The 13133-nt window shown below is 38.9% G+C and overlaps 2 protein-coding genes across 2 annotated transcripts in view; one reads left to right on the top strand and one right to left on the bottom strand.

Moving 5' to 3' along the window:
- The first annotated feature begins 917 nt into the window (after positions 1-917).
- On the top strand, positions 918-10060 carry LOC145769156 (longistatin-like). The gene is made up of 4 exons (XM_082580746.1): positions 918-1054; positions 7611-7694; positions 8415-8542; positions 9896-10060. Exons 1-4 carry the CDS (start codon positions 918-920, stop codon positions 9994-9996), a joined length of 450 nt encoding a protein of 149 aa, XP_082436872.1. The 3' UTR covers positions 9997-10060.
- LOC145769155 (uncharacterized) overlaps positions 9935-13133 on the bottom strand; it is a 26199-nt gene continuing 23000 nt past the window's right edge. Inside the window, exon 16 of the mRNA XM_082580745.1 lies at positions 9935-12607. Coding sequence (XP_082436871.1) covers positions 10848-12607 — 1760 coding nt within the window. The 3' untranslated portion in view covers positions 9935-10847. The remainder of the gene's footprint in view (positions 12608-13133) is intronic.

The raw sequence follows: 13133 nt of genomic DNA, 5'->3' as shown, positions 1-13133 counted from the left end.
CCTAGGCTATGTTGTGACAAGTAGGCTAATCTTCTAGCCTACGTTTGATGTTCAGAAATAAAATAATTTAAAAACCCAAACCCAACCCAAAATATAATTGAACCAAGCAATGTGGGTTACTGTAAATTGTTTCCTTGTTGAGGCTTTGTGTTGAATTAACGTTCGTTGTTTGTTTAAAATTTGTTTGGATCAAATGAAATTCAACTCGACTTAGGCCTACGCTTTCATGAGCGTTCATATTAGGTACGTAGCGTACGCTAATCATTTTCCATCCCGATAACTCAGTTGGTAAAGTGCTTGTCTATAGCCTACGAAATCAAACTAACGCTGGTTCGACTCTCAGGGGTGCGCTTGAACAACGCTTTGCAAGGACAGGCTCTTCGATTCAGCGGCACTTAGTCGATGGAATAATTCATAGACATTTCAACAATTTCATTTCAACAACATTTCAACGATCAGAAATTAACTTCACTGCAGTCACACTCGGTGACCAGACCCGCGTCAGTGGTTCAAAGCCTTTACAAGTAGCCTATGTGAAACTGCCAAGATTACGCTCTCTTAGTAGCATTCTCAGTCCGAGAATAAACATTCAATCAATAAATCAAATATTTATCAGACAAAACATAGTCCTTTTATCAATTAACAACGTAAACAGGGCAGAGATATCCAGATTAGCAATTTTTCAAAAGATGTTTGATATTGTAAATGGAAATCTTCTCAGCTCATAGGCTACTGTGTGAAACTAAACACATGGCAAATTTAAAGTAAACCTTTGACGCAGCTGAAGACGTCGTGTGTGCTTTTATTGCAAATATGGCTACGCCGCTACACCGTATGAGCTACTCCGAAAAATCATTGACTAAGTAGGGCTAAAGCAATCTATAGCAACAAGTAAACCTTTGTTAATTTCTATTATAATGCATTGGCAAAAGACAGTTTTACTTTTTGTAACCTTTTCTTCTACGCTAGTGGAAATAACTTCCAGCACTGGTACGGGTGGCAACGCTAAGCCCTCATTTTCAGATGGAAAAGTAAGTTTAGTTAGAGATGAAGAGTAAGTTTTTGGTTATTATTGGAAGTAGCCTAGACTGGTTTCACTGCAGCGCAGCCTAATAGCAGTCTACCTTACTACTGTAAAGCAGCCTATCTTGATAACGACAAAGGTTATAAACGTATAGGCCGGCAGCCCGTGACGTATTTGTAACATCATAAGGTACAAAAGGTTTGAGTGTTTTATCAACCTTGCCCCACTGTGGGATGTTCAGAAACCCACATCCGAGGTTTCACTGCTGGGGCGTTTGGGGGCTACGGCCCGGTGAAAAACCCATTTTGGGGGTCAAAAAAACATCATAAGGTACAAGAACAAAACCTATGCCAGATTTTATGCCTTCACTTGTAGACTTTGGAACAAGTCGATCTGGGTGCCCCAGGTGGGGCATTTCAGAATAAGGGGCCCCCAAAGTTGGGGCAAAATACGTGAAAATAACATCATAAAGTACAAAGATGAAACTTCTTTCATCAGTTGGGGCATGTTCCACTGAGTACGAAACAACTTTTCTTATGGCCCCAAGGTGGGGCTTAACCTCATTTTGGGGGTAAAACCCCTAAAATTCACAAAATTAACATCATAAGGTACATGGATGAAACCAAGTGTAGGTGATAGTACCTCACTTACGGACTTCAGAACATCAAAATTTGGTCGCCCCAGGTGGGGCATTCCAGAATAAGAAGCCCCCAAAGTTGGGGCAAAATACGTAAAAATAACATCATAAGGTACAAAGATGGAACTTGTATCATCAGTTAGGGCATGTTCTACTGAGTTCGAAACAACTTTTCTTATCGCCCCAAGGTGGGGCTCAACCTCATTTTGGGGGTACAACCCCTAAAATTCACAAAATTAACATCATAAGGTACATGGATGAAACCAAGTGTAGGTGATAGTACCTCACTTACGGATTTCAGAACATTAAAATTTGGTCGCCTCAGGTGGGGCATTTCCGAATAAGGAGCCCCCAAAGTTGGGGCGAAATACGTAAAAATAACATCATAAGATACAGAGATGAAACTTGTATCATCAGTTGGGACGCGTTCCACCGAGTTCGAAACAACTTTTCTTATGGCTCCAAGGTGGGGCTTAACCTCATCTTAGGATATACAACCCCCAAATTCAAGGTTGTAGCCTATTTGGATGAAACCAAGTGTTTGTAAAACGTCAAAAATTTTTTGCTTCAGCTGAGGATTTTTTCTAGCACAAAGACTGATACCGGAAGTCATAATTCCGTAATAAGCAACTGCGCTATAATTTAATATTTCACTGGTTGAAGACTGTAGTGTACAGTAGCATACAATGTGATAATGATCGATTTGGCGCAACAGGCATGCTTTCGTCATAGACTATTAAGTGTTACTCTGTATGACAACATAGCCTAATGATATTATGCTACTCTTGTGGTTATATTTCGTACAAGACAAGAGTCGAAGACAATAATAGCGCTTAGAGAACTCCACGTGCTGTTTCTGAAATTCTCATACTGACTGCCAGTTAACCTGCGCCATTAGAAATGTAAGATTTAGTATTATAGATTAAAGATTTTGAATCTTGCCAGTGTGTAGTGCCGGTTCCAGTAGCCTACCATTTTAGTTCTACTCAATAGAAAAGGTTAATTTGATGAAGATATTTACAACAAACTACAAGCTAAGCTACATCTCAGGTTAGCAGACAGCATTAGTAGCACAGAAGCATCTGGCTGATGCAAAAAGTAGAATTCGACCACGACAACTACCGGTAGTAACCAGTTTACAAGGGCTATCAAATAATAAAGTTTTAGTCTTCAATTGTTTAGAATACCGGTAGCGTAGTCTACGTTTTGAGTTCCTACTAAGAATTTTCAAGGAAAACCGAAACAGGAGAAAATGGCAAGACTGCCCAGTACTGGTATGGATACTTAAAACTTGTCAAGACGTACCTCCTCTTTGCTCGGAGTATTCATTCTGCAAATCATCAGTTGTTTGTGCACTGCATAGGAGAGATGTCAAGCGTGTTCTTCATTTTCAACCAACCAAATTATGCAAGATGGATTTTGCGACTGCAGGATAACATGCTAAAAATGAAAGAAACTCACCCTGGAATAAGTGATCTGTTTTCACCCTGGAATAAGGCATCTTGTCCGTAAAAAGAACTGAAAAAAACTTTTATGGATGTGCTGTTGATCAAACTTTGGAGCAAACAATCAATGCAGAATCCGCCAATCGACTCACTGGGATTAGGCTACGTCTTTCACCAATTCAATTGGTGCCAGACAGAGATGGGCACTTACCCACTTTATGCGCCAAACGATCCTTCCCCACTTCTATGAAGATCTGGGGATAACATCAGCAGAGAAAGCATCATTCGACCTTCATCCTTCAAGCATCGATAGAGATTGCAGACATTTGGATAAACTAATGCAAAAAGTAAGCAATACAGTTAATCCATTTAGTGCAGGCTTCGATGTATCCTTTCTATTCAATATTAGCACAGGAAAAGCAGTAGCTCCTGCCACTTTAAATTTTCTTTTGAATGTTTTTCAAAAAGGTACTGAGGATAGAAACAAATTTATTAGTCAATGCCACCAGGACGCTAGCACCTTCAACAAGCCAATACGTAAAAACAAAATCTGCAACTTTGCTTCTGAAGCTGCCGTTGTCAAAAGCATAACCCGCGAAGGCAAATTTTCTCACTTGAGAATGGAACGCAATTTGATTGGAAGGCTTCTATGTTTAGCAGTAGATCACAAGGTAGACATGGAATTGATGCTGTCTTACCCCTTTACACCAGTACCACTGTCTTTGTGCCATATGGATGCAACGATGAAATCAACCCAAAAGTCAATGCTTTTGAAGGCTCTTTAAAAGAAAATTGGAAGTACAGATCCGCCTTTTGTTGACTGCACGTTGATCGATGGTATGTTTCTTCTTCACACTCTTGGATATTTGCCGATGACGTTCGGAGGTGTTGCAAAGACGATTTTGAAGAAATTGTGCAGACACAGTGGGAAAACAATACACGTTGTTTTCTATAGAACTGTATCGTCGTCCATCAAAGATGCCCAGCGAGATCGCCGAGCAATTCACGACTTCCGCGATCAGCAATACATCATCGAAGGAGAGGCCATGAAACGACCTGTTAATTTTGCAGCCGCAATGAGAAATGACAACTTCAAGCAAGCATTGGTGTATTTTCTTGTTAATTCTTGGAAATCAGATGAGTGTTCCAGCTTCCTCGACTTAAAGGTTCTTTATGCTACACTTGATGAAAAATGTTATGTTTATCGAAAAGATGGCGAAAAAATGTTGTCTGGTGAAGAGGAGTCCTTGTTATGCTACCACGAAGAAGCAGATACGCGCCTAATGTACTACATCGTCACCGCATGCCAAGATGTGAAAAATGTGGTAGTCCGCTCTAATGACACGGATGTTCTGATTATACTGTTGGGAAATTTGTCGTTCGTACAATATATATATGTAAACATATGGATAGAAGTTAGTGTACAGGCAAACAATACTCTGAGATATATTGATGTATCAAAGCTTGGCAGTACTTTATCTCCAGACATGCTTTGGTCGCTTCCCGGTTTTCATTACTTTACAAGCTGTGATTATACAGCTGCTTTTTTGGGTAAAGGGAAGGCTCGACCCCTTAATATATTGGAGAAAAATGTGCATGCTCAACATGTCTTTGCTGCTTTGGGATATTCGAAAAATCTTGATGAAACCATTGAAAAGGGCATTGAAAAATTTGTGTGTCAGATGTATGGATGTAAAAGTGGTCATTGCCTTAATGAATTACGATTTAAAAAAATCATTGAGACCTACAAACCGAAAGGTTCCAATCCATTGCGACGACTGAAAGGTTCAGATGGAAGCAACTTTCCCCCGTGCAAAACTGTGCTCCATCAGAAAATACTCAGAGCGAATTACATTTGTGGCATTTAGAATCATGTTGCCGAAAAAGGAAGCTTTTTCCAGACACCAGTTGAAAGCGGCTGGCGTTTGGAAGATGGTAAATTCACTCCAGCTTGGTTTCATGGAGATCCAGTTTCGTCCACGCTGGATAACGTTCTGCAAAGTGAGAAGAGTTTGGACCAAGACGGAACAGAACAAGATGATGAAACAACAGAAACGGATGAATGTGACTTTTCTGACGACGAACCTGCAGACCTTTAATGAATAGATGTTTTTGCCTTTCTCCACCTCAAGCATAAATAAACTGTCGGCTATAGCCTACATAAGCAACTTTTTACCTTTATTCTTGTAAACATGGGGATAGAGTATGATTTGAACTTGTATTAATTTTACGGTTTCCACCAGAACTCACGAAACCACATGGAACAAACTGTTAGGATTAATCTTTTCACATGGCTGCAAACCAGGGCCAATGGTGCATAGCCTACTCAAGAGAGATTATGCAGGAGGCATGCTTTTTCAAGAAGCCTCTTGACTTGATGAACAGGGCATACGTTTACAAATAGTTCAATGTGCATCTTTTCGTTCTAGTGTAGCCTATAGTTTAACGTTTCTTTCGCACGCCTTCCAGGTTTCGTTATTTTGTAGCAAGCAGTTTTTCCATTCCTTTCAGCACAAATCACATGTTATTCGAGAAGTCCTCTCAGTTGTTTAAATGAGACCACATAGTGTGATTTGTTTCTGTTCAGTGTTTAGCCTGAGAGAAACTTAAATGTAGGTAGGCCTACATACAATCCGGGACTGATTTTCAAACTAAATTAGCCCGGGAATTTAAAAATAATAACGGTCCACTTCTATCAAAATAGATTTAGCATAAAAATGCTCGTTTCACAAACAATTTATTTCATTTCAGAAAAAGTCTTTCATCGGTAATATGATGTAGGCTATAAAATTAGACATTGTACGTATTTGTACCGCAAGCTTCGATTTGTAACTTGAACCATTGTCAGTGTTATTCAAACAAACAATAAGGATATAGCGCTACGACTATTATATTTCAAATAAAATTTTCTTTTGTACATAAAACAGGACAGTCAGGGCCGGATTTAGATGATGAGGGGCCCGGGGCACTTTTAGATCGGGGGGGCCCCCATGCAAAAAACCATCTCTACGTCTACAGTAGCATCAGTCCAGTACTGCACAGCATTTTGCAGACTTTAAAGGCCAAAAGGAAAAAATACATAACAAAATCACATTTTTTTCCACATAGGGGAGCCCTTCAAAAGTCGGGGGGTCCGAGGCAACTGCCCCCCCTAAATCCGGGCCTGAGGACAGTGACCCTCTGACCGGCCAACCGGGAACGTTCTCGAATTCCCAGTAGGCTAATGATTAGCCGCCAATCCACCCCTGCGTACAATATCTATTTTCATTGTGATAAATTTTAACCTAATAAGCAAATGTTATGCTGTGTAGATATTATATCTTACATATTTCGTTGATTTTCCAAAATATTTGCAGACGTTTTGAAATATATACGAGAGACACTATTGGTTTTATACCTTCTGATGTTAATTTTGTGAATTTTAGGGGTTGTACCACCAAAATGAGGTTAAGTCCCACCTTGGAGCCATAAGAAAAGTTGTTTCGAACTCAGTGGAACATGCCCTAACTGATGATACAAGTTCCATCTTTGTACCTTATGATGTTATTTTTACGTATTTTGCCCCAACTTTGGGGACTCCTTATTCGGGAATGCCCCACCTGGGGCAACCAAATTTTAATGTTCTGAAATCCGTAAGTGAGGTACTATTACCTGCACTTGGTTTCATCCATGTACCTTATGATGTTAATTTTGTAAATTTTAGGAGTTTTACCCCCAAAATGAGGTTGAGCCCCACCTTGGGGCCATAAGAAAAGTTGTTTCGTACTCAGTGGAACATGCCCCAACTAATGAAAGAAGTTTCATCTTTGTACCTTATGATGTTATTTTTACGTATTTTGCCCCAACTTTGGGGGCCCCTTATTCTGAAATGCCCCACCTGGGGCACCCAGATCGACTTGTTCCAAAGTCTACAAGTGAAGGCATAAAATCTGGCATAGGTTTTGTTCTTGTACCTTATGATGTTTTTTTGACCCCCAAAATGGGTTTTTCACCGGGCCTTAGCCTCCAAACGCCCCAGCAGTGAAACCTCGGATGTGGGTTTCTGAACATCCCACAGTGGGGCAAGGTTGATAAAACACTCAAACCTTTTGTACCTTATGATGTTACAAATACGTCACGGGCTGCCGGACTAGTAGGCCTAGCTCAAAATTAGGAAAGCTAAAACTAATTCTTTTGGATAAACTCACTTTGGAACAATTCTACTGTAGAACAATCTATTGTGGACTGTGGACAGAGCCACTTACTCGATTGAAATTCTATCCAAGTGTAAACCCAAGCTCAGATGTTTTATTCCTCACATTTCAAATTAGAATGATCGGATTTCTAATCGATTTCAAGCTCATGGTGAGCAAAATGTAAAGCTTGATAAAACGAAAAACTGAAAGCAACAGAAACTTTTGCCAATTAGGCTACATAAAAATCGGGTTTTCACTATTTTTTTAATCTTTAATTCGTATTTTGAGTCAATTTAGCAAGCACCTATCACTTGTATGTTATTATGCAGTCACATGAAGAAAGAACTTAGTCAGATGATTAACATCGCCATGGATAGCATCAGTTATGAACACATGGAATTTTATTACTTCAGGTAAGGTTCAGCTCAGGTTCAACTGGAGATATGAAAAAGTGAACTTGTTTTGGATGTTTCCTTAAGAATTGATTTCAGCCTATTTTTAAGATGCAACAATTTCTAAGATTTTTTTTGGTAAATAGTGATTTTCGTCACCAGATAAATATTAACATATTCTCCTAAGTTATAAAAGCTGGCGGCGGGAAGACGTTGGCTTTCCAATTTTGGTTCGATCAACACCGGGCTTAAACTGGTCTTTGATAAACACCTCTCCCAGGGTGTACAAACTTAGGTGGGCATAATTTCTGCACTAAAGAAGGTCGAGAAAAACAACTGGCAACCCTACTCTCCTTAGTTTCGAAGCCTCAGTAGTCTACAACTAGACTCATCTTATCACCCCCGACACTTGGAATCAAGTATGGAACCACCTTTACTTTATAAAAACTGAAATGTAAAATGAAAATGTAGCCTACAAACTAAGTGTGCATAGGCTACATCATTCTACTCCGCATAAAAATATGTTTTGATTCCCGCATTGGGCAACTCAGTTGATGTGAAACAAGATTATAGCCTATACGCCCCAAATGCAAACGTAGCCTAACCTATAGCCGATCTTTGCAAGCTGAGATCTGTGGTAGGCTATTGGTATGATCACCTTGCAACGATAAAATGATATCTGGCAACATGTTTCTATTGTCTTGTTAAGACTTTGTGCATTATTATTTTTTGCCAAGAAAGACTACATGACGCCAACTACGATCAACATTTGGATGGCAACGAACTTTATGCCGCTTTAAGTGAATCATCGGTGAAATTGCTTGATCAAGCCCCTCCTGGCAAGATGGAACTGGAAAAGTATTATGGAGGTAGTGTGAGAGGTGTAGGAGAATTTTACGAATCAGTTTAAATCGTTAAAGTTTACTTGTAAACTCACAATGCTACAATCACACCAACCAAAAAAGCTTGGTGGTAAAAATGGTAGGCTATAACGTTTCAGACGCGGTCAAGAGTGCACAGCAGGTGCAAGCATTCGCAAAAACTAAATGCCTCCACCGATTGCTTAATTACAGTAGTTAAGCGCTCGACTTTGTGCACGAAGAAACCTCAAAATCAAGCGCGCTAGTTGGACTCTCGGGGTGTGCGCAATAACATATTAGAGGCTTTCTTAGTCCGAGGATAGAGATTCAAACTCAATCAAATGAAAAAGCTAGACTTCTTCTTCATTGTTACGTTTTGCCTCAATAAGTTTTGCCCCCAGCTTTTACAAAGTCTGTCACAGAATTAAATTACAACGAAGAACGAAATTTGTGGCCTTTACAGTTATAGATCAAGCACAAAGCATTTTTAACGGGCTTCAAACAATATTGCATATCCAACAATTTGCTTGTTCAGAGCGATGTTTGTGAGTTTGTTGCTAACTTTCAATAGAGCAGTAAAATGTGATAAACCTCCACTTTGCATATGCGCCTTGAATAGCTTCTCTTTATTGACAGACGCAAACACACTTTGCACTCGGTCAGGTAACATAACGTACTTAACTTATCCTGAAAATTTAGGTCGACCTAATGTTTAGCTTTACCAAAAAGGCCAGAGCCATAATCCACTGAAGATCCCGAGTGATCAGGACAGTTCTTTTTTTCTGCGATGAACAGCCTCACAACATCTTAAAGCTGAAAGAAGCGAGCGAGTAGCCTACCTAGCTGTTTGACAGCCATCTTAGAGCATAGGCTACTGCAGCGTTTGTGTTTGGTTCAACTCAGTCATCAGATTCTTAAATTGGCGATGATTAAGCGTACGGATGCAAACGTACAGTAGGCCTAGTCGACGATTTCCAACACAGGCTTCCTGTCCAATTGTCCAAGTTGAATATTTTGCTTACAACTTAGGCCTACATCATGCGGATTTTTATAAAGTCGACTTAGGCGAGTTCTATTGAGCGTAAGAGCTGCATAAAATCGGGAAAAGAGCCGCATGAGTCTCGTGAACCACGGGTTGACTAGGCCTAAAATAAACTAAATTTTGCTCAGTAGTTATAGATATCTCTGATTTTGCTGCAAAAAATGAACACCAAAAAGAATGGTCACGCCACGCCAATTGGGTGAACCACAACGCTTTGAAGTACGGTATTTCTATTTAAAAACAATCCTAGAGTTAAAGTAAGATGAAAACATAACATGCAGTAGGTCTACCGATATGTAACTGGTTTTGTTTGTTTGTAGATGCAGTTGACGCCTTACTTCGGGAAACTGACTCCGATGGGGATGGATTGATCTCTTGGCAAGAGTACTTGTCGAAAACGCGCAGCTTTGCAGACTTATAAACAGAGTGCTAACACTGTTTAATCAAAAGAATAAAATATTATTGATTGATATGATGTCATTGGAATTAAAAACAGAGTGAAACTGTTGACCAAGCATTTGATAAATAAAATGACTTGCGTTCTTCTGGTGACTATAGGCTACTATAGGTTACCTCCTGATGTTAAGGATCATATCTCGCTTTTATTTCCGACGTTCAGTCGTGCTGACTGACGAAATGTCGATAATAAAAGTTAGGTATCATCCTTAACATCAGGAGGTAACTTAGTAGCCTTTAGCCAACAGAAGAACTCAAGTCATTTTATTCATTGGGGTTAGCTATATTACAGTAGACTGCTGCTAAAATTGAAATAAAATAAGTTAATACAGTAAAATATGCTACTTTTTATTATTATTCAATCCCGTTTATTTTTCTTTGTCGGGATGCAAAAGAAAACGATATTGTGGAAATAAAATACTGATAGAACATAGTCCGTAGGCTAATAATCTACAGTTTCGAATTTTTTTTTGATGCAAATACTTAATACAAAGACTAGTCTATATAACAGGAATGATAGGTAGAATCTTCTTTCTGTTAATTAAGGTACATAAGGTAGGCCTATACATTGTATGGTTCGATAACGAAGTTTGATTTTGAGTTAAATTTTGAAGTATTTTTAAAATACAAGCTGTAGCCTACCAACGACTAACAGATTAAATCTCTTCGACTATTCAAATAAGGGGCTATGTCTAACAGTTAGCTTCAGAAAGGTACAATACTAGAAGTTAGGACAATAATAACTTAAAAAGTTCATCTCACAAATTCACTGTGCTTCGAATAACCTTGGTGCAAGAAGTAGATAGCACATGTACTTTAACCTATACGCAGGTATGCTTGGCATTGTTGTAAGGAAAAGGTTCGCGGACAGTAAAAGCATGGCCAGGTGGTAAAACATAATACAGTACGCTGCGGAATAAAATTAAAACAATGAGGTGTTTCATTTGAACTTTGTAAATGACATTCGTAATAATTAATAACCTTTGAACAAGTCGATTGGTCACATGGACCTTCGTCGAGTATTCTTGCAGTTCCGCAAAACCGCTCGCATGGTCTTTCATCATATTTTATTGACTCTGCTTGATTACAGTTTCCGATGCATCGTCTTTGACGTTTTTGAACTCCACGACCACAGTCACATTCTTCATAAGTACTCCATGGACCGTAGGTTGGACATGATCCTAAGTTGCACTGTTTTGATTTCGTTGATCTTCCTTTACAACTTTCGATTAGCTTGATTTCGTTACCATCAGTACACGTTCGTTTGCGGACTTGCACTCCACTGCCGCAAGTAGTAGAACATTGGCCATATTCTCCCCACGAGCTCCAAAAAGCACATTCTTGTGAATTGCATATCTCTATTTGGTAAGGTGATCCATGGCAACTAGGACTGTTTGGAAAGAACATCTCACAAACACGAGTTCTCCTTCTACTTCCTCCACCACATGCTGCGTTGCAACTTGACCATTCTCCAAATCTATTCCAATAGTTCTGAGGACCAGAATGTTGTTGGAATATATTTTTCTTCTTTATGTAGCAGAGGTGTCTTTCACAGCATTCCTTAAAACTCCCTTTTAGAGGTGGGTAATTTTCAAAGTTAAGGTCTTGATATGGACAACCTGGAGATAGATGAGCTCTGCGGCATAACAAACCAAGAAGATGGTTATTTTGCAAGTTAATGTTAGTTACCAATCGATTGGAGATGGAACCTTGTCTCAGTAAGTTGATGAAAGAATTACTGCTCAAAGAGGTCCCTTGTGGAATCATAGAAGAGAGTACTTCTTGTGGTGCAATACTTCTATTAGGAGTTATAACATTAACACCGGAATGTCTTGATCCTTGATCAACTGTTACTGAAACGGTTGGATTTATAGGTTGCTGAATACCAGAAAACGGATATTGAAAAACAAACGGAATAATGCCAGGAGTAGGCGGAACGGTCGAAGGATACGAAATAGGTGTCAAGTTGTTGATATTAGATGATAAAATGTCACATGGATTGATTGGAAAAGCTCTTGGATTAGGACTCAAATTAAAATTTCTTGAAGTTGTGGTCAGACCTTCACTTTGCCTAGCGAGAACACCTGCTCGAAATATGTCTTGGCTGTATGTAAGCAAAAATGAATTGTGAAAAGGGTCAGGATTTTGTGTTTTAAGAATATCACATGGTTGCTCTTTTTTGAGTTTTTCTTTCCAATTTCCTGGTGTTATTATGCCACTTTTTACTTGATGCCAGAAATAGGGTCGGGCATGAGCAGATATGCCCACCTTTTTTGATAGCATGATATTTAAAAATTGATTATAAAGCTTTTGAGAAGTCACCGATTCATCTACAGTACACCCCGACAACTTGCATTGATGGTACGAATTCAAATATGATTCAGAGGTATCTTTTTTGAAAAGCTGACAAATGTGCCTTCCATAAATATCTTTTGCGCCATGTTGATCTTCATTGCTATCATCGTCCCGAACAAAGTTAGGGTTAATTCTAGCTGGATAAAAGCAGTTGTATCCATTGTAGTTGAATTCAGGAAAATAACACCCGTTGATAAGAATGCAGTCTATTTCTGTGATTTCTGTGAAAGTCAAGCTAATATGTATTAGATTTCATATATAAAGAGCATTAATGAGTAGTTTAACTCAATTGCAGGAAATCAGCATAGCTAATTTTGGTTAGGTTTAAAGATGCATCAAGTTAAGAACACAATAAAGATTAATTTCTAATAAGCAGGTGAAACCAAGCAACGATAGGACATTTAACATATCGGTAGTTGGCCAATATATAAATAAACTATCAACCGCAAACGATTTCAGCTATGCGACATTTGAGCCCTTGTTAAGCATCTAATAAACTGATCTACACATAGTAGGCTACCCGAATTGACACATTCATTCTTTTGCATTTCTTATTCATGTAAGATAGGCCTATGTGTAAATCAATAGTTCAGATGCTTGATAAGGACTAAAATGCTGTATAGCCAAAAACGTTCTCAAATTCTATAGCTTATTTCTTTAGGCTATATACCGTGACAACAAATCTTTAAAATACTGTAATATCCTGTGGCATGTTTTTCTATTAAAATTTCTCGTAGACTACGTTAG

The sequence above is a fragment of the Aplidium turbinatum genome, chromosome 4 (genome assembly GCF_918807975.1).
Source record: "Aplidium turbinatum chromosome 4, kaAplTurb1.1, whole genome shotgun sequence".
Taxonomy (NCBI): domain Eukaryota; kingdom Metazoa; phylum Chordata; class Ascidiacea; order Aplousobranchia; family Polyclinidae; genus Aplidium; species Aplidium turbinatum.
This window is presented reverse-complemented; position numbering and strand designations above follow the sequence as displayed.

Bases quoted from the DNA above. Each gene is read 5' to 3' on its own strand.
- LOC145769156 (XM_082580746.1), top strand. From the start codon at position 918: ATGCATTGGCAAAAGACAGTTTTACTTTTTGTAACCTTTTCTTCTACG. The intron at 1,055-7,610 runs GTAAGTTTTTGG...GTTATTATGCAG, and splicing joins AGTTTAGTTAGAGATGAAGA to TCACATGAAGAAAGAACTTA. The intron at 8,543-9,895 runs GTAGTGTGAGAG...GTTTGTTTGTAG, and splicing joins ACTGGAAAAGTATTATGGAG to ATGCAGTTGACGCCTTACTT.